The sequence below is a fragment of the Acipenser ruthenus genome, chromosome 1 (assembly GCF_902713425.1).
Source record: "Acipenser ruthenus chromosome 1, fAciRut3.2 maternal haplotype, whole genome shotgun sequence".
Lineage (NCBI taxonomy): Eukaryota > Metazoa > Chordata > Actinopteri > Acipenseriformes > Acipenseridae > Acipenser > Acipenser ruthenus.
This window is the reverse complement of record NC_081189.1, coordinates 51,178,564-51,202,505: the sequence shown is the minus strand read 5'-3', so window position 1 is coordinate 51,202,505 and position 23,942 is coordinate 51,178,564. Positions and strand designations below refer to the sequence as shown.

Sequence of the window (23,942 nt, the reverse complement as noted above, 5' to 3'; positions counted from 1 at the left end):
GTGTGGCCCTGAGCAAGTCACTTAATCTCCTTGTGCTCCGTCTTTCGGGTGAGACGTATTTGTAAGTGACCCTGCAGCTGATGCATAGTTCACACACCCTAGTCTCTGTAAGTCGCCTTGGATAAAGGCGTCTGCTAAATAAATAATAATAATAATAATAATAATAATAATAATAATAATAATAATAATACATACATACATACATACGTACTGTAACTTGTTCTACATGTCAGTGCAACGCAGTGGTACACTTGTAAAGTATGTGTATGGTTATGGTTCTGATTAACAAAACAAAAGGAATGCATTTGTACAGCTGGAAACTGAATGCAATTGTACTGCACTGTATGCAACACTAAAATGTTTTGTTTACTGGTTATTAAATGGTGCACTGTTCAGTTCATTGGGGTTTTTGCTTTTTAATTGTTTTAGCAGCACTGTTTAATACTTTTCTTTTAAATTTGAATTAATACAACAAATGTGTAAAAGCCAATGCAGCAGGAACTATTGTCTAAGTATGGTTTAGGAAAGAAATGTTCAGTAAAGCAAAGCAAATATGTTCTTGAACTTGTTTGGGTACTTGATAAGCTTATATAAAATACCGGTAGTTTAATACAGATGTGATGTGCGATGTATAACTTGATTTTACGCTCTGTTAATTATTATTTTTAAAATTTTGAAAAATGAATAGTTTCTAGCAGTTTAACTAAAAATGAAAAACAACACTGTAAAATTATTAATGGAATAAAATTTTGCAAACAATGGTTATTTCAAAACTAAACCTGTGTATCTTTCATTATTTAATCAGTGTTGAGCATGTAGGAAGAAAATAAGCGAATAAGCGAAATAAGGGATCGACTTCTGCGCCAGTGCGACCTATAAAATGTTTTTACAGTAGTTAATTTCACATTTGTGAAACTCATGTTTATGTATTTTAAAAGTTTCAGAACATTTTTTATTTCTTTAAGTATACATTTGATGTTGTTTTTAGCAACAATTAAATACAACAGTTTCAGGTCTCCATGTGCCCATTTAATTCCTGTAAAAATGTATTTACATTGATAGTTGAGTACTCTATGTGATACGAATATTTTAATTTGGTGACCGCTTATTTTTATTTTAAATGTATTATAGAAGTAGTATATTATCCTGCAAAGTTTAATAAGGTATTTTATAAGTATTTTACTTTATCACTGCTATTAGTTTAATAGAAGAAAAACAGCACATTGATAAAAACATACATTTATCCTTCAGCAAGAGGCAAAGGTCGGCTCAAATTACTGGGGGGCTGGGTTGGGGTTGATCCCTCTAAGTTTCGACAAATAGTTTTATTTCTAAATGTCCCTTTTAACATGTTTTAAACCGACATAACTTAAAACAGAAAGGAACCTGTTAAAAACATGTTCATGTTGGATGACATTTCCTGCCTTGTCTATGCAGTTTGTCAGTAAATCAATGATAATGAGAAAGCATCTCCTGACAATCTGAAAACTTCTTTGCACATTTTACATAGGCTAATGCATGTTCTTATGTTAAGAAGGATACTAGAAGTCAGACTTATTGGTCTGTAGTTACCTGGTTCGGTTTTGTCTCCCTTTTTGTGGATTGGTATTACATTTGCTATTTTCCAGTCGGTACAACCCCTGTGTCAAGAGACTGTTGCATGATCTTGGTTAGCGGTTTGTAAATAACTTCTTTCATTTCTTTGAGTACTATTGGGAGGATCTCATCTGGCCCAGGGGATTTGTTTATTTTAAGAGCTCCTAGTCCCTTTAACACTTCTGCCTCTGTTATGCTAAAGTTATTTAAAATTGGATAGGAACAGGTCGACATGTGGGGCATGTTGTTCGTGTCCTCCTTTGTAAAAACCTGTGAAAAGTAATCATTTAATATATTTTTTTTTCTTCATCTATGATTTTGCCATTTGTGTCTCTTAGACATTTAACCTCCTTTTTGAATGTTCTCTTGCTGTTATAATATTGGAAAAACATTTTGGAATTGGTTTTAGCCCCCTTAGCAATATTGATTTCTATCTCTCTCTTGGCCTTTCTAACTTCCTTTTTGACTTGTGTTTGCAGTTCTAAGTACTCTTTCTGTGTACTTTGTTTTTGGTCCCTTTTAAACGCTCTGTAAAGTACCTTTTTCGCTGAATATTTTTTTAATTGATCTATTAAACCATTTTGGCCATTTTGTTTTAGATTTAGATTTGTCTACTTTTGGGATGTAATTGTTTTGCGCCTCTAGTACTACATTTTTAAAAAACAGCCATCCTTTTTCTGTGGTTGTTTTCTCTATTTTACTCCAATCTACTTCTGTTAGTCTCTGTTTGATACCTTCGTAGTTTGCTTTTCTAAAATTGTAAACCTTAGCTTTAGTCATTACTTTTGGGGTTTTAAAAAATACTTCAAATGAAACTATGTTGTGGTCTGAGTTTGCCAATGACTATCTGACCTCTGTTTTAGTTATTCTGTCTTCATTATTTGAAAAGACTAAATCAAGGCATGCCTCCCCTCTAGTTGGTGCCTTGACAAATTGCGTTAGGAAGCAGTCATTTGTCATTTCCACCATTTCAGTTTCATCCGTCGTGCTCCCCACCAGGTTCTCCCATTTTATATGGGGGAAGTTGAAATCCCCCATTAGTATGGCTTCTCCTTTTCTACACGCATTTCGATTGTCATTGTATAACAGATTATTTTGCTCTGCATCTGAATTTGGCGGTCTATAGCATGATCCTATTATTATGCCCTTTGAATTTTTCTCCATTATTCTGACCCATATTGATTTGGCATTGTTTTCTCTTTGTCCTGATTTAACACCTGGGCTTCAAAACTATTTCTTATGTATAGCGCTACCCTTCAGCCTCTTCTGTCCTGCCTGTCTTTCCTATACAGTGTGTACCCACTAATATTATATTCGTCTCCATCACTCTCAGACAACCAAGTTTCTGTAACACCTATCACATCGTAGTTACTTGTTAGTGCAGTAGCTTCAAGTTCTAACATTTTGTTTCTGAGACTTCTAGCATTAAGATAAATACATTTAATAGTGGTCTTACCTGAGTTGTTGCCCTTGTTTTGATGTGGTCTCCCTTCTGTTTTTTTTGTTTTCTCCCCCCTTCTTTTCTAGTTTAAATGCTTCTGGACCTCCTGAAGGATCCTTTCTCCGAGTAGATTGGTTCCCTTTCTGTTTAAGTGCAGTCCATCCCACCTATATAGATAGTCCTTGTTGTAGAATGTGCTCCAATGTTCAAGAAAGGTGAAGCCTTCCTGTGTGCACAACGATTTAAGCCATGCATTTTGATTTTGTATTTCCAGCTGTCCATATGGTCCTTTGCAAGGTGCTGGCAGTATCCCAGAAAATACCACAGTTTTGGTCTTGTCTTTTAATTTCCTTCCTAGCTCTCTGAATTTGTTTTGCAGGGATCTTGGTCTGTCTCTTCCAATGTTGTTTGTACCGATGTGGACGACTACTACCGGGTCGTCTCCTGTTCATTCTAGGAGCCTGTCCACGTTCTCAGTGATATGCTTGACAGAGGCTCCTGGAAGGCAGCACACTGTTGTAGTAAGGGGGTCCAAACTGCGTACTGAGTTTGCTGTGTTTCTCAATATGGAGTCCCCAACGATCATGACCTCCCTTCTTTTTGCTGCCTGGCCAAAACTGTTTATAGGGTCCTGGATGTTGTTCCCTTCATTCTCTTGATGTTGGTTTTGGTCATCTAAATGTTGAAGTGGCTCAAATTTGTTGGATGTCTGGATTTCTGGTGGTTGTGTTTGACGAAGTTTCTTTTTTTCCCTGCTTCTGCCTATCTGAACCCAGCTGTTTTGACTCTCTTCCATCTCCCTGGTGCAGACTTCCATGAATTGTGGGTGTGTCAGCTCCTCAAGCTCCTGTTACTGTCTCATTTCCTCCAGCTCCGTTTCTAACAGACTTACTCGTTGAAGCAACTCCTGGATCGTGTGGTACTTTAAACAAACTTGGTTGAGCTCTGTTGGGTTTTCTCGGATTTCCCACATCAAGCAGTTGTCACAGATTACTGGCTTGAAGACCATGTTTTATTTATTATTATTATTATTTTTTTTGGAAGTTCAGGTTAGCTTCTGCAGCTGTCAACCTGCTTTCAAACTGCTTCTAACTGGACTGTACTTGTCCACTCTTACTTCTCCCACGCTGTCGCCTCACTCATGGCAAATTACATTTAATAGAGAAAAGTGTAAAGTACTGCACGCAGGCAATAAAAATGTGCATTATAAATATCATATGGGAGATACTGAAATTGAAGAAGGAATCTATGAAAAAGACCTAGGAGTTTATGTTGACTCAGAAATGTCTTCATCTAGACAATGTGGGGAAGCTATAAAAAAGGCCAACAAGAAGCTTGGATATATTGTGAGAAGTGCTGAATTTGAATCAAGGGAAGTAATGTTAAAACTTTACAATGCATTAGTAAGACCTCACCTAGAATATTGTGTTCAGTTCTGGTCACCTCGTTACAAAAAGGATATTGCTGCTGTAGAAAGAGTGCAAAGAAGAGCAACCAGAATTATCCTGGGTTTAAAAGGCATGTTGTATGCATACAGGCTAAAAGAATTGAATCTATTCAGTCTTGAACAAAGAAGACTACGCGGCGATCTGATTCAAACATTCACAATCCTAAAATGTATTGACAATGTCGACCCAGGGGACTTTTTTGACCTGAAAAAAAGATACAAGGACCAGGGGTCACAAATGGAGATAGGGGTCACAAATGAAGATTAGATAAAGGGGCATTCAGAACAGAAAATAGGAGGCTCTTTTTTACACAGAGAATTGTGAGGGTCTGGAACCAACTCCCCAGTAATGTTGTTGAATCCATCAAGAAGCTGCATGAGATTCTGGGATCAATAAGCTACTAACAACCAAACTAACTGCCTGCTGGTTCCCCCGCTGCAGCCAGAAGGGCAGGAGCCCCTGCTGCCTTTGCAGCCAGAAGGGGAGGATCCCCTGCTGCCTTTGCAGCCAGAAGGGGAGGAACCCCTGCTGCCTTTGCAGCCAGAAGGGGAGGAACCCCTGCTGCCTTTGCAGCCAGAAGGGGAGGAACCCCTGCTGCCTTTGCAGCCAGAAGGGGAGAAGCCACTGCCGCCTTTGCAGCCAGAAGGGGAGGAGCCCCTGCCGTCTTCGCCGCCAGAAGGGGAGAAGCCCCTGCCGCCTTCACAGCCAGAAGGGGAGGAGCCCATGCTGCCTTCGCAGCCAGAAGGGGAGGAGCCCCTGCCACCTTCGACGCCCGAAGGGGGGGAGCCCCGGCCGCCTTCGCCGCCAGAAGGGGAGGAGCCCCTGCCGTCTTCGCCGCCAGAAGAGGAGGAGCCCCGGCCGCCTTCGCCGCCAAAAGGGGAGGAGCCCCGGCCGCCTTTGCCGCCAGAAGGGGAGGAGCCCCGGCCATCTTCGCCGCCAGAAGGGGAGGAGCCCCGGCCGCCTCAGGGATGCCACATCAGGATCGCCTGGGGCTGTCTGCTGCTCCGCATCGCCTGGGGCTGCCTGCTGCTCAACATTTACAGTTACAGGGTACGAGGGAGAAGTGCAGCTCCCGCTGCCGCCTCCATGGCCAGGGCCTCCCCTCCCGAGTTCACCTCCTGAGGGTCCGCTGCTGCTGCTGTCCCCTCCTGAGGGTCCGCTGCTGCTGCCGTCGCCTCCCGAGGGTCCGCTGCTGCTGCCGACGCCTCCTGATGGTCCTGCTTCTCCTGGGGTCATCGAGGGTCCTGCTTCGCCTGGGTCGCTACCAGTCCTGTCATGCGGCAGGAGAAATTGTGGTCGGAGCCCCATGGAAGGGAGCTGCCGGCCACCAAGAAGGGGAGGGAGGTCAGGAGACCAGCTCCCCCAGCCGCACTTTCGCGGCAGGAGAAACTGTGGTCGGAGCCCTACGGAGGGGAGCTGCCGACCACGAAGAAGGGGGGTAGGTCAGGAGACCAGCTCCCCCCGCAACAATTTCGCTGCAGAACGGGTGGCCTTGATTTACAGTAAATTCAACACTTTTCACAATATATCCAAGCATCTTGTAGCTTCCCCACATTGTCTAGATGAAGATATTTCCTAGTCAACATAAACTCCTAGGTCTTTTTCATAGATTCCTTCTTCAATTTCAGTATCTCCCTGTCACAAAGACGGCCGGAGTGGGTGGCGTCAGACCAGAGCCAGGAAATAAACAACAGAGACTTGGGGTTTTGGTGAGGCTGAGTGCGTGATCGCGCTCAGCATTTAATAAACAGAACAGAAAATAAAAGGTTTGAACACAAAACACGGGACACGGCACTATACACCAAAATAAAGAGACAAACAAAAACGGACTATACAGTGCACAGACAGAGGAACAAAACACGGTGAGCAGATACTCTTATATTTACGCTTTTACAATTTACAATTACCTCCGTCTCCAATCCCGTTCTCCACTCACCGAACACCCAACCCTGAGTGAAAGAAACGTGCATCTATATATACTGTTGTGCTGGGATTCAATTACTAATTAATTATTCACTTGAATCCCAGCACGTGAATTAATTCTGTGCAACCCCGTGCTCGCATATTACATTTAACCAGCACGTGAAGTGATTTGTGCTCTCCTCGTGCCTAAATACAAATCTACACTTTTTAAATACACGTGAAACACAGACCCGTTTATATCCCGTGTACCAATGACTATACACCAACATTTACACACGCACGCAACACCCAACACATAATATGCACACAGGGGCGGGGCACATTGCCACACTCCCATATCATATTTATATTACATATTTTTATTGCTTGCGTGCAGTACCTTACACTTTTCTCTATTAAATGTCATTTGCCATGTGTCTGCCCAGCTCTGAATGCTGTCTAGATCATTTTGAATGACCTTTGCTGCTGCACCAGTGTTTCCCACTCCTTCTATTTTTGTGTCGTCTGCAAATTTAACAAGTTTACTTACTATACCAGACTCTAAATCATTAATATAGATTAGGAATAGCAGAGGACCTAATACTGATCCCTGTGGTACTCCACTGGTTACCTCGCTCCATTTTGAGGTTTCTCCTCTAATCAGTACTTTCTGTTTTCTACATGTTAACCACTCCTTAACCCTTTGCAGTCCATTTATTAAGTGCGCGTCAGGTCCAATTTATGTTCACACGCGCAGTTTTTATACTTTAGACGCGCTGTTTAAAAGTATTTTTTTTCCACAGTCAAAGGGGTTTAAAAGGCCTTGCATATCAACAAAGCACTCACTAGGCATCTCCAACCCCGCCCCACCCTTTAGTTCGCTATCGCTTTCACATATGCTAAGAAATAAATAATAATAATAATAATAATAATAATAATAATAATAATAATAGTCGTACATACCGATCAATCATCTCCTGATCACTCGTTTTATCACCAAACTCCTCAATAATGCGATCCAAGTCATTATTTTATTACTATAGCATCTCAAAAAAGCTCTGCAAATGTCCGTGAAATGTCTGTGCACTGATTCAGTAACAGGCAGCTTGTTTCCTTATGACCGCCCCTATGTAATGCCAGGGGCATGTATGACTATTCATGAGATACGCCTTTTTTTTGTTTGTTTTTTTTATCGGCTTGTCTCGGCTCCTGTCGCTCCCACTCGGCCATTGAATGGTTTTCTCAGCATTTTCCGGAGAAAAAACAACTAGAAACCTGTTTTTTGCGTTTTTTTGATGATGTTGGACAGGGTCCGACAATGGACTGCAAAGGGTTAATCCATGTGCATGCATTTCCTTGAATCCCTACTGTGTTCAGTTTAAGAATTAATCTTTTATGCAGGACTTTGTCACAAGCTTTCTGGAAATCTAAATAAACCATGTTGTATTCTTTGCAAAAATCAAGCAGGTTAGTTAGACACAATCTCCCTTTCCTAAAACCATGCTGACTGTCTCCCAGGATATTGTTACCATATAGGTAATTTTCCATTTTGGATCTTCTTATAGTTTCTATAAGTTTACATATAATAGAAGTCGGGCTTATTGGTCTGTAGTTACCTGGTTCGGTTTTGTCTCCCTTTTTGTGGATCGGTATTACGTTTGCAATTTTCCAGTCTGTTGGTACAACCCCTGTGTCAAGAGACTGTTGCATGATCTTGGTTAGCGGTTTGTAAATAACTTCTTTCATTTCTTTTTAGTACTATTGGGATGATCTAATCCAGCCCAGGGGATTTGTTTATTTTAAGAGCTCCTAGTCCCTTTAACACTTCTGCCTCTGTCATGCTAAAGTTATTTAAAATTGGAATTTGTAAAAATCTGTGAAAAGTAATCATTTAATGTATTTGCTATTTTTTTTTTCTTAGTCAGTGATTTTGCCATTTGTATCTCTTAGACATTTTACTTCCTCCTTGAATGTTCTTTTGCTGTTATAATATTGGAAAAACTTTTTGGAATTGGTTTTAGCACCCTTGGCAATGTTCATTTCGATTTCTCTCTTCGCCTTTCTAACTTCCTTTTTGACTTTTGTTTGCAGTACGCTTTCTGTGTACTTTGTTCTTGGTCCCTTTTAGACGCTCTGTAAAGTGTCTTTTTTCTCTGAATATTTTTTTAATTGATCTGTTAAACCATTTTGGCCATGATGCTAAAAATAGCCATCCTTTTTTCTTTAGATGTTCTCTATTTTACTCCAGTCTACTTCTGCTAGCCTTCATAGTTTGCTTTTTAAAACTGTAAACCTTAGCTTTAGTTGTTACTTTTGGTGTTTTAGCACTTGAGACCATATTGTGATCTGAATTTGCCAATGATTCGCTAACCACTGTTTAGTTATTATGTCTTCGTTATTTGAAAAGACTAAATCGAGGCATGCCTCCCCTCTCGTCAGTGCATTGACAAATTGCGTTAGGAAGCAGTCATTTGTCATTTATACCATTTCAATTTTGTCTGTCATGCTCCCCAATGGGTTTTCCCATTTTAAATGGGGGAAGTTGAAATCCCCCATTAGTATGGCTTTTCCTTTGCTACTCGCATTTCTAATGTCATTGTGTAACAGATTATTTTGCTCAGTGTGTGAATTTGGTGGTCTATAGCATACCCCTATTATTATGCCCTTTGAGTTTTTGTCCATTATTCTGACCCATATTGATTCTGCATTGTTTTTTTCTTCCAGATTTAGCACCTGGGCTTCAAGACTATTTTTGATGTATAGTGCCATACCTCCGCCTATTCTGTCCTGCCTGTCTTTCCTATACAGTGTATACCCACTAATATTATATTCGTCTCCATCACTCTCAGATAACCAGGTTTCTGTAATACCTATCACATCGTAGTTACTTGTTAGTGCAGTAGCTTCAAGTTCTAACATTTTGTTTCTGAGACATCTAGCATTCAGATAAATACATTTAATGGATGTCTTACCTGAGTTGTTGCCCTTGTTTTGATGTAGTCTCCCTTCTGTTTTTTTTTTTAGTTTGGTTTTATTTTTACAGCTGGTTTCAAATACTCCAGTTAGCACTAATCTTGTACTACCTAAATTTAACTTAAGCAAGGTAGTCCAAGATTAGTGCTGATTGTGAAGTCAATATCCTGTGACACATGTATAGTTCATATTATATTCTTTTTCAGTTTGAAGGCTGCAAGAAAGCATTTTCCAGGTTAGAAAACCTCAAGATACACCTCCGGAGCCACACGGGAGAGAAACCTTACCTCTGTCAACACCTTGGCTGTCAAAAGGCCTTCAGCAATTCCAGTGATCGAGCAAAACATCAGAGAACTCACCTGGACACAGTAAGGATCTTTGCATTGTAGTTGTTTATCAAAATAATCTAAATGTTTAATATGTAGCTGTTTGTAAAGGTTTAAAAGTTTTATAGTTCATTTTTTACATTCTGGCCTACAAAATTACATGAGATGAGGTATATTCAAATATTTAAAGGGATAATTCATGTGCCTTTTTTGCTTTTCATCTCTGGTGTTCTCAGTTGTCTACAGGTGTTGAGAATTATGGTCTACATTGTCTTTTAATAGATTTTATGGAAATGTTGTGTTGTTTTCTAAACCCAGACCTTTTTACTATGAGCTAAGCATTACGTATGATGGATATTTATAAAACCCTGCATTACTTTTTGATTTAATATTTCTAGCAATAGAACTGTACTCAACTGTACATACAAAAAAATCTATTTTACTCTGTTGTAAACAGCAGTGGTGTTGATTTCCGTAACAACCTGAAAGGTGATTCTTCATAATTAAAGAAAAAAAAATACAGGTTTGAATGATGGAGGCTATACTCTAAAATCACAAACAAACCGGTTGGGATAAGGACTAGATTTTCAGTTTGCCGCTGTTTAGATCACACCTCTGTTGTACTGCTTTCCACTTTTACCTTCTTATATACCTGTAACTTATCCTTCTGTCTTTGTAGCTGAGTTCTCTCTTAATCCTCTGGACTTTACATAACTTTCTTGAACTGGTGCAATCTGTTGCTAACTATTCTGACTTGGCAAATACAATTGTAAGTACAGTTCATATGACTGGATTTGCACTTCCATGAGAATTACTGCCATTCTCACTTTTTAAACAACGGGGGACATGCCCCCCTCACATTTCCGCAGTACTAAAACTTTTATTTCTTAATAATGTATTCATATAATCAGAATAGTGTCTCCACTAGGACCCAGCGGAAATGGCAATCAACTGAGGCAGTTTTACATAAGAACATAAGAACATAAGAAAGTTTACAAACGAGAGGAGGCCATTCAGCCCATCTTGCTCGTTTGGTTGTTAGTAGCTTATTGATCCCAGAATCTCATCAAGCAGCTTCTTGAAGGATCCCAGGGTGTCAGCTTCAACAACATTACTGGGGAGTTGGTTCCAGACCCTCACAATTCTCTGTGTAAAAAGTGCCTCCTATTTTCTGTTCTGAATGCCCCTTTATCTAATCTCCATTTGTGACCCCTGGTCCTTGTTTCTTTTTTCAGGTCAAAAAAGTCCCCTGGGTCGACATTGTTTATACCTTTTAGGATTTTGAATGCTTGAATCAGATCACTGCGTAGTCCTCTACATCCGTGCCAAAAGCCGCCATATTGACCACGGCACAAGAACTTATAAGAACATAAGAAAGTTTACAAACGAGAGGAGGCCATTCAGCCCATCTTGCTCGTTTGGTTGTTAGTAGCTTATTGATCCCAGAATCTCATCAAGCAGCTTCTTGAAGGATCCCAGGGTGTCAGCTTCAACAGCATCACTGGGGAGTTGGTTCCACACCCTCACAATTCTCTGTGTAAAATAGTGGCTCCTATTTTCTGTTCTGAATGCCCCTTTATCTTATCTCCATATGTGACCCCTGGTCCTTGTTTCTTTTTTCAGGTCAAAAAAGTCTCCTGGGTCGACATTGTCTATACCTTTTAGGATTTTGAATGCTTGAATCAGATCAACGTGTAGTCCTCTACATGTGTGCGGAATTTTGTGAGTTTTGGTGCCGCCGTTTAAAAGTTATAGGCATTTGTAATTTGGGTGGAAGGAAAAAAAATAATAATAATAATAAAAATCCTTACAACAACAATAGGCTTCCCAGCCATCTCTTGAAGAACAATAGGCTTCCAGCCATTCTGCTTGGAAGCCTAATCATATAAGACCCATAATTATCATTCTAATAAATTAATTAGATTTGAATCAATTTCCTGAATGATACATTTTTGTGTGATTGTGATGAATGTTTGTAAATTTATGAGCACAAGAATACTGTTTTTATAACGGTTAACATAAATCACCAGTGAAGCCAATGAATTTTAATTATAAACTGCACCATCCATATCATCCACCAGATGGCAGTATGACACCATTTTGACCAGATTTCGTATTGAATACACATCTCTTTAGACACAATGTCTAAGAACCTTACATGGTCCTGTTATTAGTTTCAAGACATAAGGTGTAAACAAAATCTTTTGAAGTTCGGTACTTAATCTGATAAAGATTTGAATTTGTTTAACAAAGTCACATCTGATTGCTCTTCACAGCAGGAATCTTTTGTGAAACAGAGAAAAAACAAGTTATTTCAATTTATAATCCACTTAAGTCTCACATCCTTCCAAAGGTGTCATCTTCAAAATTCCGGAATCTGGTGGGGTAGATCACATAAAAACACAGATGGCATTCTGAACTTTAAAAGTTAGACCCATATATTGATAGGAATTGTATTAACCATTATAAATAGTCTTCACAACATTATTCAAGATGTATGTTTTGAAATTCTTGAGTGTGCTTTTGCGTTGATGACTAGCTCTGTGCCCTGTCATTGGATGGCTTTTTTTTATACCGCGTTTCATTGGCGCTTGCGTTATTTGTTTTGATGTGCTGTGAAATCAATTTCTTAACACAAGAAATGCAATGGAATTACAGGAGATATAGAAGTGGAGATGACGATTCTGCAATTTGTCCCTTGACTTTGACACATTTTGACGCATGGAACAATGTCAATCGTGCCACAGTGACACTGGCCTACCACCTCTAGGTGTTCCATGCTTGTAACGCGCATTTCCAAAATCTAGAAAAGTATAGTACGATGACGATATGATGACATCACAATTATAGAAAAAGAATGTTCAATTCTGGGTGCCAAAAGTCATTGTAACAGCCAGTGTCACTTTTTTGTGAATGTTATTTTTTTTTTCTTTTAATCACAAAAAATGGTATACTCTATATTGAAATTGCAGCAAATTCACATGGAGAAACATTTTGAAAAAATATTGATGTTTTAAAATAACTGCCCATCTGTCTTTAGGTATCACTATTAAAAAGTGTTCAAAAAGCATTAAAGAACCTAAACAAGTCATAATTTGATGATCAGTCTGCATTCCTTTGGATCACAGTAGAGGGATTTTTTGCCACTATTCATGTATTTCTTTTTCTGCATTTTATACAAATAATTTCAACAACTTCGCATTGGAGACCCTTTAACATAAATATGATTGGATTATATCATTAATTACATAAATGTGTTACAAAATTAATACAGTGGAATAGTCAACTGTGTCTTCTTACACTAGTTTCACCTCTGTGCTAAGTTCAGACTTTTATAAACTGAGCAACTGATTGTTTTACATACAGCTTTCAGTCTGTGATTTTCATCATTATAATAATAATCTTTATTTTTAATATAGCACCTTTCACAATAAAAATTGCTGCAAAGCACTTCACATACATAAAAATATTGACAAATATTAATAAAAGAATGAAAGAAAAGCAATGAAAACTAAAGAATAAAGGAACATAATTTTAGCATAAAAACGCTACATTATAAAAGTGTGTTTTTAATCTTTTTTTAAAAGCAGTGACACTTGGTGCTTCCCTTACAGAGCTACCTTATATCTCAGTTAGCTATATTTATACAACATTAATTTGAGTTACCTGTATATATTGTAAATGTTACTCATTATAATACTGTATTAGCATATACTGTGTTGTAGACAAGTTCTAAAGCACTTTGGAAATTCACAAATTTGCTACAAATGTGTACAATTCTGGGAATATTTCAAACTTTTACTGTAGGCATTTCTAGTGACAACCTTCCACTAGAAAATTCTAGGAATACCTGAATTTGGGCTTTGCCTGTAACATAGGTACTGTACACATCCCCAATAAAGATCATTATGTCATGCCCCTATTTGAACCTATCGGAACATAAGAACATAAAGTTTAGAAACGAGAGGAGGCCATTCGGCCCATCTTGCTTGTTTGGTTGTTAGTAGCTTATTGATCCTAGATTCTCATCAAACAGCTTCTTGAAGGATCACAGGGTGTCAGCTTCAACAACCTTACTGGGGAGTTGGTTCCAGACCCTCACAATTCTCTGTGTAAAAAAGTGGCTCCTATTTTCTGTTCTGAATGCCCCTTTATCTAATCTCCATTTGTGACCCCTGGTCCTTGTTTCTTTTTTCAGGTTAAAGTCCCCTGGGTTGACATTGTCTATACCTTTTAGGATTTTGAATGCTTGAATCAGATCACCGCGTAGTCTTCTTTGTTCAAGACTGAACAGATTCAATTCTTTGAGCCTGTCTGCAAACTACATGCCTTTTAAACCCTGGATAATTCTGGTCGCTCTTCTTTGCACTCTTTCTAGAGCAGCATTATCCTTTTTGTAATTAGCAGGCCCAGACAGAATCTGCAGGGAATTTTTCCAAATTCTGCGGATCATTTTACCTAAATTCTGTGGAAAATCTGCGGAAATTAATATATTTGAAAAGTTATTTTATTTTATGAATAAAAAATAATATGAACCATACTGCAATGTACAGATTTGCTGTTTATTAACAAAAATGTGCATTTATCCATAATGTTGAAATCTTAAATTGTAGATACTTAATAAAATTGAACAAGATACTGCTTTTTTTATTACCAGTCATATTTTAGGGTAATAATAATAATAATAATAATAATAATAATAATAATAATAATAATAATAATAATAATAATAATAATAATAATTTCCCCACACTCTGTTACTACAATATTTTTTAAGGCAGTATTTCATAATGTTTATTTATTTATTTTTTTAAAAGGCTGAAACTATCAGCTAAACCCATTAAACAATATATCAAGTAGCATTAAAAATAAGCTTTCAGTGTCTAACTAACTGTAAACAATGTATTTAATATTTAATTTATTATAATAGAGAACTTACTTTAACCCCCAACCAAATAACATTCAATGTTTTCATACAGGAACTATATTAATGTGATTCATACAGTGTATGCCTGACATAATAAATGTATACTGTTCGAAACATAGCTACTTGGAAGAGTCTTTAAACACACGAAACTGGACATTAGCTGATCCATAATTTTGTGTTCTCTTAGTAATACTAATATTAATATTAATGCTGCTGTTGGCTTGAAGACAAGATTTGCTATCCATGTCTACAGTGCAAAACGGAAACAAATGTAGTAATAATAATAATAATATATTGTGTATTCTTACCTGCTTAATATTTTTTTTGCTTTTCTGTTGATGTGCCTCTCAGACTGTCTGCTTCCGAAGGTAATCAATCCAGTGCTGACAGAATGTACAAAAAAGCAAACCCCATCTTCATAGAAATCGCCTGGAAATTGTTGAGCATGATCCTGTGCGCTAATTTTGGTTTAAACGTATTTTTTCCTGGCATCATCAGTGTTTTGCTTCCTGTTTTTGTGTGATTTTAGCATTTGTCTCGTTTTTAATAACTACAGTACTCAATACTGGTAGCTATCGATACTGTATTTCAAATCAAACTATTGTGCGCTGATCGTGTGAACGGAAATGCAACTGCCATAGCAAAGAACTCTGCCATTGCCATGGACAGTGTAATATACACCAACATGAATCCGGATGTAGTTCATTTCCATGAATCGTTACTATTTTTAGGTCGTGTAGTGCATGATTATGCTAGTACTTGTGTTACTGCTGTAGTGTGACACTGTAGGCAATGCTTTATTTCGCGCATCATTTGAATACATTGAATTCCGCGGGAATTCTACTTTTTTACATTTTCTGCAGTCTTGAGTGAATTCCGCACATTTTCGTCCAAAAAATCTGCGGGCGCATATGCTGTCTGGCCCTGCCTATTAGCAACAACTACACTTATATATCTTGTAGATCTCAAATTCAGAATTTCAATGTCAAAGCATTTTAAACATGTAAACCACAACAGGTTCTATATAAACAGATTATAGGTCAATATCTGGATTTTGTCTGTTTTATATTTAGATTTAATGACTTATAATAAGGGTATACTGTAAGTGTTCAGTGGCTCCCTCTAATCAAGTTGCGAGTGTACTTTCTCTTGCACTCCTTGTCTGTAATGCAAAGAGTGCAAGATCGCGGGCATGAGAAATACACTCTTAACTTGATTAGAGGTAGCCACCAAACACTTATAAACATACATCAGAAGAAGCAGGAAAGGATTGTGTTAGTATTTAAAAAATAGCATAACTTGTTCATTTTCAGATACCCTGTTAATTTTAGTTTTTTGTCACACTTGATGTTATAGCCATCATATTTTAGTAATGTTTTTTATGATACTCCCAGAAAGCAATTGTTCCCATTTAAGTGGCATTTCTTGTTTTTTCTTTCCCTTGCAGAAACCCTATGCATGTCAGATTCCTGGCTGTGCTAAGCGCTACACTGATCCAAGCTCCTTGCGAAAACATGTAAAGGCACATTCCTCCAAAGAACAAGCCAGAAAAAAGGTAAGCAGTTCACTGCACAAATAGCCACACAGTTCACATCCCAGATCCTCCTGAAAGCATTTTAGTAGCAGTATAGTAATTATTTTTGAATGGCATGTGATTTATTCAGCCTAAAGCCATATCTTGAACATTGTTTGACCAATTTAATTAAACTTTCCAAGGTTTTATTTTTGACTGCAAGATGTTAGTCCTTATATTGACGTGATTATAGGTTATACAAATTATTTGTTATTGTTGACTATCATTGAGGTAAAATCAAGTGTAAATCACAAAATACTATAATGAGCATTTTTGCTGTAAAACAAACATGACCCTTGTTTTTTTCTGTAGAGAAACCAAGTATATTGATATTAATAAAAGTGTCTGGTGATAAGTGAGAACAAACCACAGGGGTCTATTTTAATGAGGTGAATCTTAATAGAGCCACTTAATAAAAAGTAAACCTATATTTCTCACCTCTTTCTGTGATTTTTTTTTGTGCATTTAATTATGTTAAGGGATCAATAAATCTCTCCTGGGGGGGGGGACCAGCAGGATTAACATAGAGTTAAAGGGGGATAGTGTCTAGATCTGTGACAGTATAGATTATTAAAATAGACTCTGTTATATCCTAGCAACAAGTTGTCACTTGTCCAGCCATTAGTAACAGTAAAACAGAACGTGTAATACAGAACTTGATTTCTTCTGCTTTTTATTTTATATTCAGAACAGTTTATCTGAATGGTATATCCTCAAACAATAATCCTACTTTCACCCAATTTTGTATCCAGAATAGATATTCAGAGTAGTTTACTTATGAGAATATTCTTAGTATGTTGTATTTTAATAAGGCCCGAATTGTGCTGTGCATACCAGCACAGTAAATTATGATTGCTGGAGCTTTCATTTGTAATTGCTAGCTCCCATCAAGGTATGGTATTTGAAGTATTTCCTGGCAATAACAATAACAAAAAAACAATAAACCTTTTAAGGTAGAACTAAGATTATTTACAATTTTAATTTAAATTAAAAGTTAGCATAGTGTCAAAGAGACCTTTACTGAAATGTGAATTTGTAAGAAAAAAAACACCATAAAGAATCCAATGTGATAAAGCCACAGGGAGGCAGTAGTTCCAGCCATAGGAATCTGCTCTCTTGAAAAGAATAAAATCCTTGCTGCTGTCACACCCTGTTAGTCATGGATCTTTTTAATATGTATGTACAAAGCCGACAGTGTATGTTTATTAAAACCCCTCATCATAGGCTGCAGCAGTCTAGCTGTTTTGGCAACGTGATACTAGAGCCAAATGAGAGCAATTTTACTGAGGACAAATAAGTGATGTACAGCTATGGCCAAAAGTTTTGCATCAACCTATATAAATAACAAATGTTGCTTCATAAAGTGGAGTGAAATAAAGTTATATATTGAATTACATACCGCTTTGTAGTTTTCCATATACTTAACAAAAAACTGACAAATTGAAAGATGTGACATTTCGAAATCTAACATGAAATACTGTACTACTATTATGGCTTCCGTATATACAGTGCCTATAGAAAGTCTACACCCCCTTTCAAAATGTTCACCTTTTGTTGCCTTATAGCCTGGAATTAAAATGCATTAAAATATATATTTTTTCATTGATCTACACATCCTACCCCACAACTTCCAAGTGAAAAAGATATTCTAGAAATGTGTAGAAAATTAATAAAAAACAAAAACTGAAATAGCTTGGTTGGATAAGTGTCCACCCCCCTTGTAATAGCAATCCTAAATTAGCTCAGGTGTAACCAATCGCATTCAAAATCACACAACAAGTTAAGTGGCCTCCACCTGTGTTAAATTGTAGTGATTCACATGATTTCAGGATAAATTCAGCAGTTCCTGTAGGTTCCCTCTGCTGGGTAGTGCATTTCAAAGCAAAGACTCAACCATGAGCACCAAGGAGCTTTCAAAAGAACTCTGGGACAAAGTTGTTGAAAGGCACAGATCAGGGGATGGGTATAAAAAAAATTAAAGGCCTTGAATATCCCTTGGAGCACAGTCAAGACGATTGTTAAGAAGTGGAAGGTGTATGGCACCACCAAGACCCTGCCTAGATCCCTCCAAACTGGATGACTGAGCAAGAAGGAGACTGATCAGAGGGGCTACCAAAAGGTCAATGGGAAGCATGGTGGTGGCAGCATCATGTTATGGGGATGGTTCTCATCGGCAGGGACTGGGGCAGTTGTCAGGATAGAAGGGAAAATGAATGGAGCAAAGTACAGAAAAGTCCTTGATGAAAACCTGCTGCCCTCTGCAAGAAAGCTCACCTTTCAGCATGACAACGACCCAAAGCACACAGCCAAATCTACACTGGAGTGGCTAAGGAACAAAGAGGTAAATGTCCTTGAGTGGCCCAGTCAGAGCCCCGACCTAAATCCAATCGAAAATTTGTGGCATTACTTGAAGATTGCTGTCCATCAACACTCTCCAAGGAACTTGACAGAGCTTGAACAGTTTTGTAAAGAAGAATGGTCAAATATTGCCTAATCTAGGTGTGCAAAGTTGGTAGAGACCAATCCCAACAGACTCACAGCTGTACAGGGGGGTGGAGACTTATCCAATTATGATCTTTCAGTTTTGTATTTTTAATATATAATCTTTTTCTCAATAAAAACTTTTTTCCCCTTAACAGTGTGGAGTATGGTGTGTAGATAAGTGGAAAAAATCCTCATTTAAATGTATGAAACTCTGAGGCACTGACACAACAAAATGTGAGAAAGTTCAAGGGGGTGTAGACTTTCTATAGGCACTGTATATATATTTATTTAAGTATGTCACAATTCTAAAATTCTATGTGATGCAAAACATTTAGCCATAGCTGTAGACCTTGCATTATTGTATTAGTTATGGAAGACGTCTTGAAGCTATACAAAAAATATGTAGGACTATATTATTCATCCATAAAAACCTCAAAACCATCCAGAAATGCCCTGCTGCTTTACATCACTTCTGCATCACGACTGCATATTCCTAACCCAGAAATGTATGAAAATGTTCAGAATAACTTTTGAAAAATGTTAAGGCTGTTCTCAATGTCTTTGCGCCATTATTTAATTTTGGTATTTTATGTTTTTTGTTTTAAAATTTGACTCTAATGTGGAATTGCCCCAACTGACAAATTTTAGCTGCCTAGATCAGTAAATCACAAGTTATAACACCATAGCAAAGCAATTCATTCTGATAAGACTTGGCTTTTACCCAACTTAAAACACCTGTTATCTCCTGGGCTCATTTGGTTATAAGAATATTTACAAGAGGGTGCTAATTAGTTATATTCTGGTGCATTAAACAAACATACTAGCCAAACTAAGGCTGCGTTCACACTGGGTCTGTTTAGAGGGTTTGGTCCGCACTCTGTATGGTTCGGTAAGTTTGGTGTGAAGTGTGAAAAACAAAGTCCGCTTGGGAAACAAACTGTACCGAGTCCACCTAAAGAGGTGGTTTTGGTCCGTTTGGCAAATGCACTGAGTCTGGTTCGCTTGCTAAACCTCAATGTGAACAACTGCTGGACTCAGTCCTTTTGCACATAAGAAACAAGGTAACACCACTCGGAAGTATAAACATTTCGCGCATAGTTTAGTTCATATTCTGAGGAAACATGTAGAGCAAAAACAACCTTCATTTTTTGTCCCTTTCAGAAGCAGTAACATTTTTAACTCGATTCTGTTTTGCAATTGTACCATTTTTTTTTTTTTTTTTTTTAAGTACAAAACTGCATCGGTGTGCTCAGCAAGATAATAGCAGAGTGATGTATTATGTTGTGTTAGCGTCATTCAAAAATAAAATAAACAATCTTATGGATTATTTGTTTAATCATTCTGATTAGTTGTTTATCACATTTAAATGGTAATACTAATAGCTGATCTATTTTTTAATCTGGCTTTTTATACATTTAATATGTTGATATAAAGAAAATAATGAGTTGTTATCATCTGCAGTAAATACACCCGATGTTTAATTTTTAAACTATTGTGTTATTATATACAGTTATTTTAACGGCTTCACAGCTGGTACAGTGTCAGTGAATTGAAGAATATAAAACGCTCCAGTTTTTCACTCTGCAAATCTGGTAACCCTATTATTATTATTATTATTTTTATTATTATTTATTTCTTAGCAGACGCCCTTATCCAGGGCGACTTACAATCATAAGCAAATACATTTCAAGTATCACAGTACAAGTAATAATACAATTAAGAGCAAGATAAATACAATGACTTTGGTTCAAGCAAGTACAAGTGTGACAAAATACAATTCAGTAATACAGCAGATAACAGTGTCAGTGATAGTTACATCAGGATATGATTAAATACAAAATACTACAGATTAAACACTTGGCAGATTACAGTACTCTGAAGTACAGGATTAAATGCAGTAAAATAGGGGGCTGATAAGAGCAAGTAAAGCGCATTTAAGGAAGGGTGATAAGTGTCCCAGGTGAAAAACAGAGGAGTTCTACAGGTGCTGTCTGAAGAGGTGAGTCTTAAGGAGGCGCCGGAATGTGGTCAGGGACTGGGCAGTCCTGACATCTGTAGGAAGGTCATTCCACCACTGCGGAGCGAGTGTGGAGAAGGAGCGGGCTGTGGAGGCAGGGGAGCGTAGAGGAGGCAGAGCCAGTCTTCTAGTGCAGACAGAGCAGAGAGGTCGAGTGGAGGTGTAGGGAGAGATGAGGGTCTGGAGGTAGCTGGGTGCAGTCTGGTCAAGGCATCTGTAGGCAGGTACAAGAGTCTTGAACTGGATGCGAGCGGTGATCGGGAGCCAGTGGAGTGAGACGAGTAGTGGAGTTGCGTGGGAGAAGCGAGGCAGAGAGAACACCAGGCAAGCAGCGGAGTTCTGGATGAGCTGGAGCGGACGGGTGGTGGACGCAGGGAGGCCAGCCAGGAGGGAGTTGCAGTAGTCTAGGCGGGAGAGTACCAAGGCCTGGACCAGGAGCTGGGTGGCGTAGTTGGTGAGGAAGGGCCGGATTCTTCGGATGTTGCTCAGGATGAATCAGCAAGTGCGTGCCAGAGTGGAGATGTGCTGGGAATAAGAGAGGCAGGGGTCCAGGGTGACTCCGAGGTTCTTAGCGGAGGAAGAGGGAGAGAGTGTGGTAGATTCCAGAGGAACAGAGATAGAGAGATCAGAGGAGGGGGAGGAGGAGGAGGGAAAGAAAAGGAGGTCAGATTTAGAGAGGTTGAGTTTGAGGTGATGCGAGTGCATCCAGGAGGAAATAGCAGACAGACAGGTAGAGATACGGGAGGGGATGGTTGAGTCAGAGGTGGGGAAGGAGAGGAAAATCTGAGCATCATCAGCATAGAAATGGTATGAGGATGCGATGAGGGGGCCCAGGGAGCAGGTGTAGAGAGAGAACAGGAGAGGACCCAAGACTGACCCTTGGGGGACTCCTGTTAAGAGAGGGCGAGGTGTGGAGGTTGCTCCACACCAGGTTACCTGGTAAGTGCGGTTGGAGAGGTAGGAGGAGAACCAGGCCAGAGATCCCCAGGTCAGCGAGAGATGATAGAATAGAGTGATCAACAGTGTCAAAGGCAGCAGAGAGGTCGAGGAGAATTAGGACAGAGGAGAGAGAGGCAGCTCGGGCAGACTTTAGTGAGTTGGTGACAGACAGGTGGGCGGTTTCAGTGGAGTGAGCAGAGCGAAAGCCAGATTGGAGAGGGTCGAGCAGAGAGTGGTTGGACAGGAAAGCAGAGAGCTGGCGGTGTACAGTCCGCTCGAGGGTTTTGGAGAGGAAGGGTAGGAGGGAGACAGGACAGTAGCTCTGGAGGGAGGTGGGGTCGAGGGTAGATTTTTTGAGGAGGGGAGTGATAGAGGCTTTTTTGAAGGCAGAGGGAAAGAGACCAGAAAGGAGAGAGGTGTTGAGAAGGGAGGAGATGAAGGGAAGTAGAGCAGGAGCAGCAGCTTGAAAGAGGTGAGTGGGGAGGGGGTCCAGGGCACACGTGGTGGGTTTGTGACCCTGGAGCAGGGAGGAGAGGTCAGAGTCCGAGAGGGACGAGAAGGTGGAGAAGGAGGGTGAGTTAGTAGGGGATGCAGTGGGTGTAGGGGTTGGAGCAGGAGGGGGTGTGGGGGAGGGAGAGGTGTTAAAGAGTTTGCGGATATCTGAGATTTTAGAAGAGGAGGGAGGAGGAGGGGGGAAGGGTTTAGGAGGGAGTAGAAGGTAGAGAATATTTTACGTGGGTTGTTAGTGGAGGCTTGGATTACATATTGGAAATAAGTACATTTAGCAGAGGAGAGAGTAGAGGAGAAGGAGGAGAGGAGAGTGCGGTAAAGGTCAAGGGCAGCAGGGAGTTTGGTTCTCTTCCATTTCTTTTCAGCAGATCGCAGTGTGATTCTTGCTGAGCGGAGCGCAGAGGAGAGCCAGGGTTGGGGAGGGGAGGGGCGAGCAGGTCAGGAGGTGAGGGGACAGAGGGAGTCGAGGGGGGAGGTGAGGGAGGAGAAGAGGGTGCAGGTAGCAGAGTCTACGGAGAGTTGTGAAAAAGAGTCGATAGGAGGGAGGTGAGAGAGAGGTGAGAAAGAGCAGTGGAGGCAAGGACAGAGGGGGAGAGAGAGCGGAGGTTACGGCGAGAGGTGACAGTGGGGGTAGGAGGAGCAGGGAGAGAGGGGAGAGACAGAGAAAAAGAGATGAAATAGTGATCAGAGAGGTCCTGGGGGGTGACAGAGAGGGTGGAGGGGCAGCAGGCCCATTATATGGACAGTGTGAGAAACTAAAGCTCATATATAAATTTGTAGGAGAACAGTGCAGTGTTGCGTAACTGAATACTGCACTATTCTCTTACTCTGCCGATACTCACTGGTACTGGGTACTTATTTTGATGCTGGTACTGGGTGCCGGGACTTATTTAATCTGCTTTTCATCCAAAGAGGATGCATTCCATCCACTCACACAGTCCACTAGCGCACAGTTCATGCTGCTTCCATTCTGTTTTCTCATACTGCTTCTGTTTCTGTTAGCTGCTACTAGCCACCATTAACATCAGTATAATCACTGCATGTTGATTGGCCAAGCTTTCATTTTGTGTCAGTGCTTATTCGTTGACAACGAGAGAAGACCTTAGCAGTGCAACGTGAAACAGCGGTCTGGAGTAATTTTGATTATTATGAAGGACTAGTTTATTTTCTTCAGTTTGACAGAGAAACTATCTGAAATATTCAAAATGAACATTGCTGCACATGAATTTGAAGGCAAAAAGCCACATCAGTGTTCTCCATAAATTACATAGTTGATAAATATTAGAAATAATTGTCATAATGCGTTTTGCCTTGCATCGATTTACCACATTGCCAAAATTTGCGCAAAAAATTCTAAAATGGCAAGTGATGTGTGGGACAGTAGGAATTAACAATAACATAAAAAACAGGATCAAAGTGCAGCTTCAGATTTGGTAAGTGAATCAGAATCAGGATACAGATGGAGGTGTGCTTCACGCTTTTCAAACACGGGCCCAACTTGCAAGGTACATGTTAAGCATACTGATCAACGTTTTCTTTTGTTGTGATCCTAGTGTTTTCTATTATGAGGACTGTAGTAAATGAAAACCAAAACGATGAGGTGTTTTTTCTTTGTACAATGCCCCCTTTTTCTAAAACATTTTGAAGAGTTTAAGTTAAATGTGAGTTTTCACTTGCGTGTACATCTTAAAAAAAAGGCATAAGTAAACCACAGTAATGTTAATTCTTTATGAAAATGTGTCCTTTGCCACCACAATACCAGGGATGAAATAAAATAAAAAGTCTACCTTTATACTGTTTCTGCCT

At 39.3% G+C, this 23,942-nt stretch overlaps 1 protein-coding gene across 1 annotated transcript in view; it reads left to right on the top strand.

Annotated features, from left to right (window-relative positions):
- Window positions 1–23,942, top strand: part of glis3 (GLIS family zinc finger 3) — a 287,369-nt gene that overhangs the window by 110,633 nt on the left and 152,794 nt on the right. The window contains exons 5-6 of the mRNA XM_059026109.1: window positions 9,567–9,728; window positions 16,061–16,168. Coding sequence (XP_058882092.1) covers window positions 9,567–9,728; window positions 16,061–16,168 — 270 coding nt within the window. The remainder of the gene's footprint in view (window positions 1–9,566; window positions 9,729–16,060; window positions 16,169–23,942) is intronic.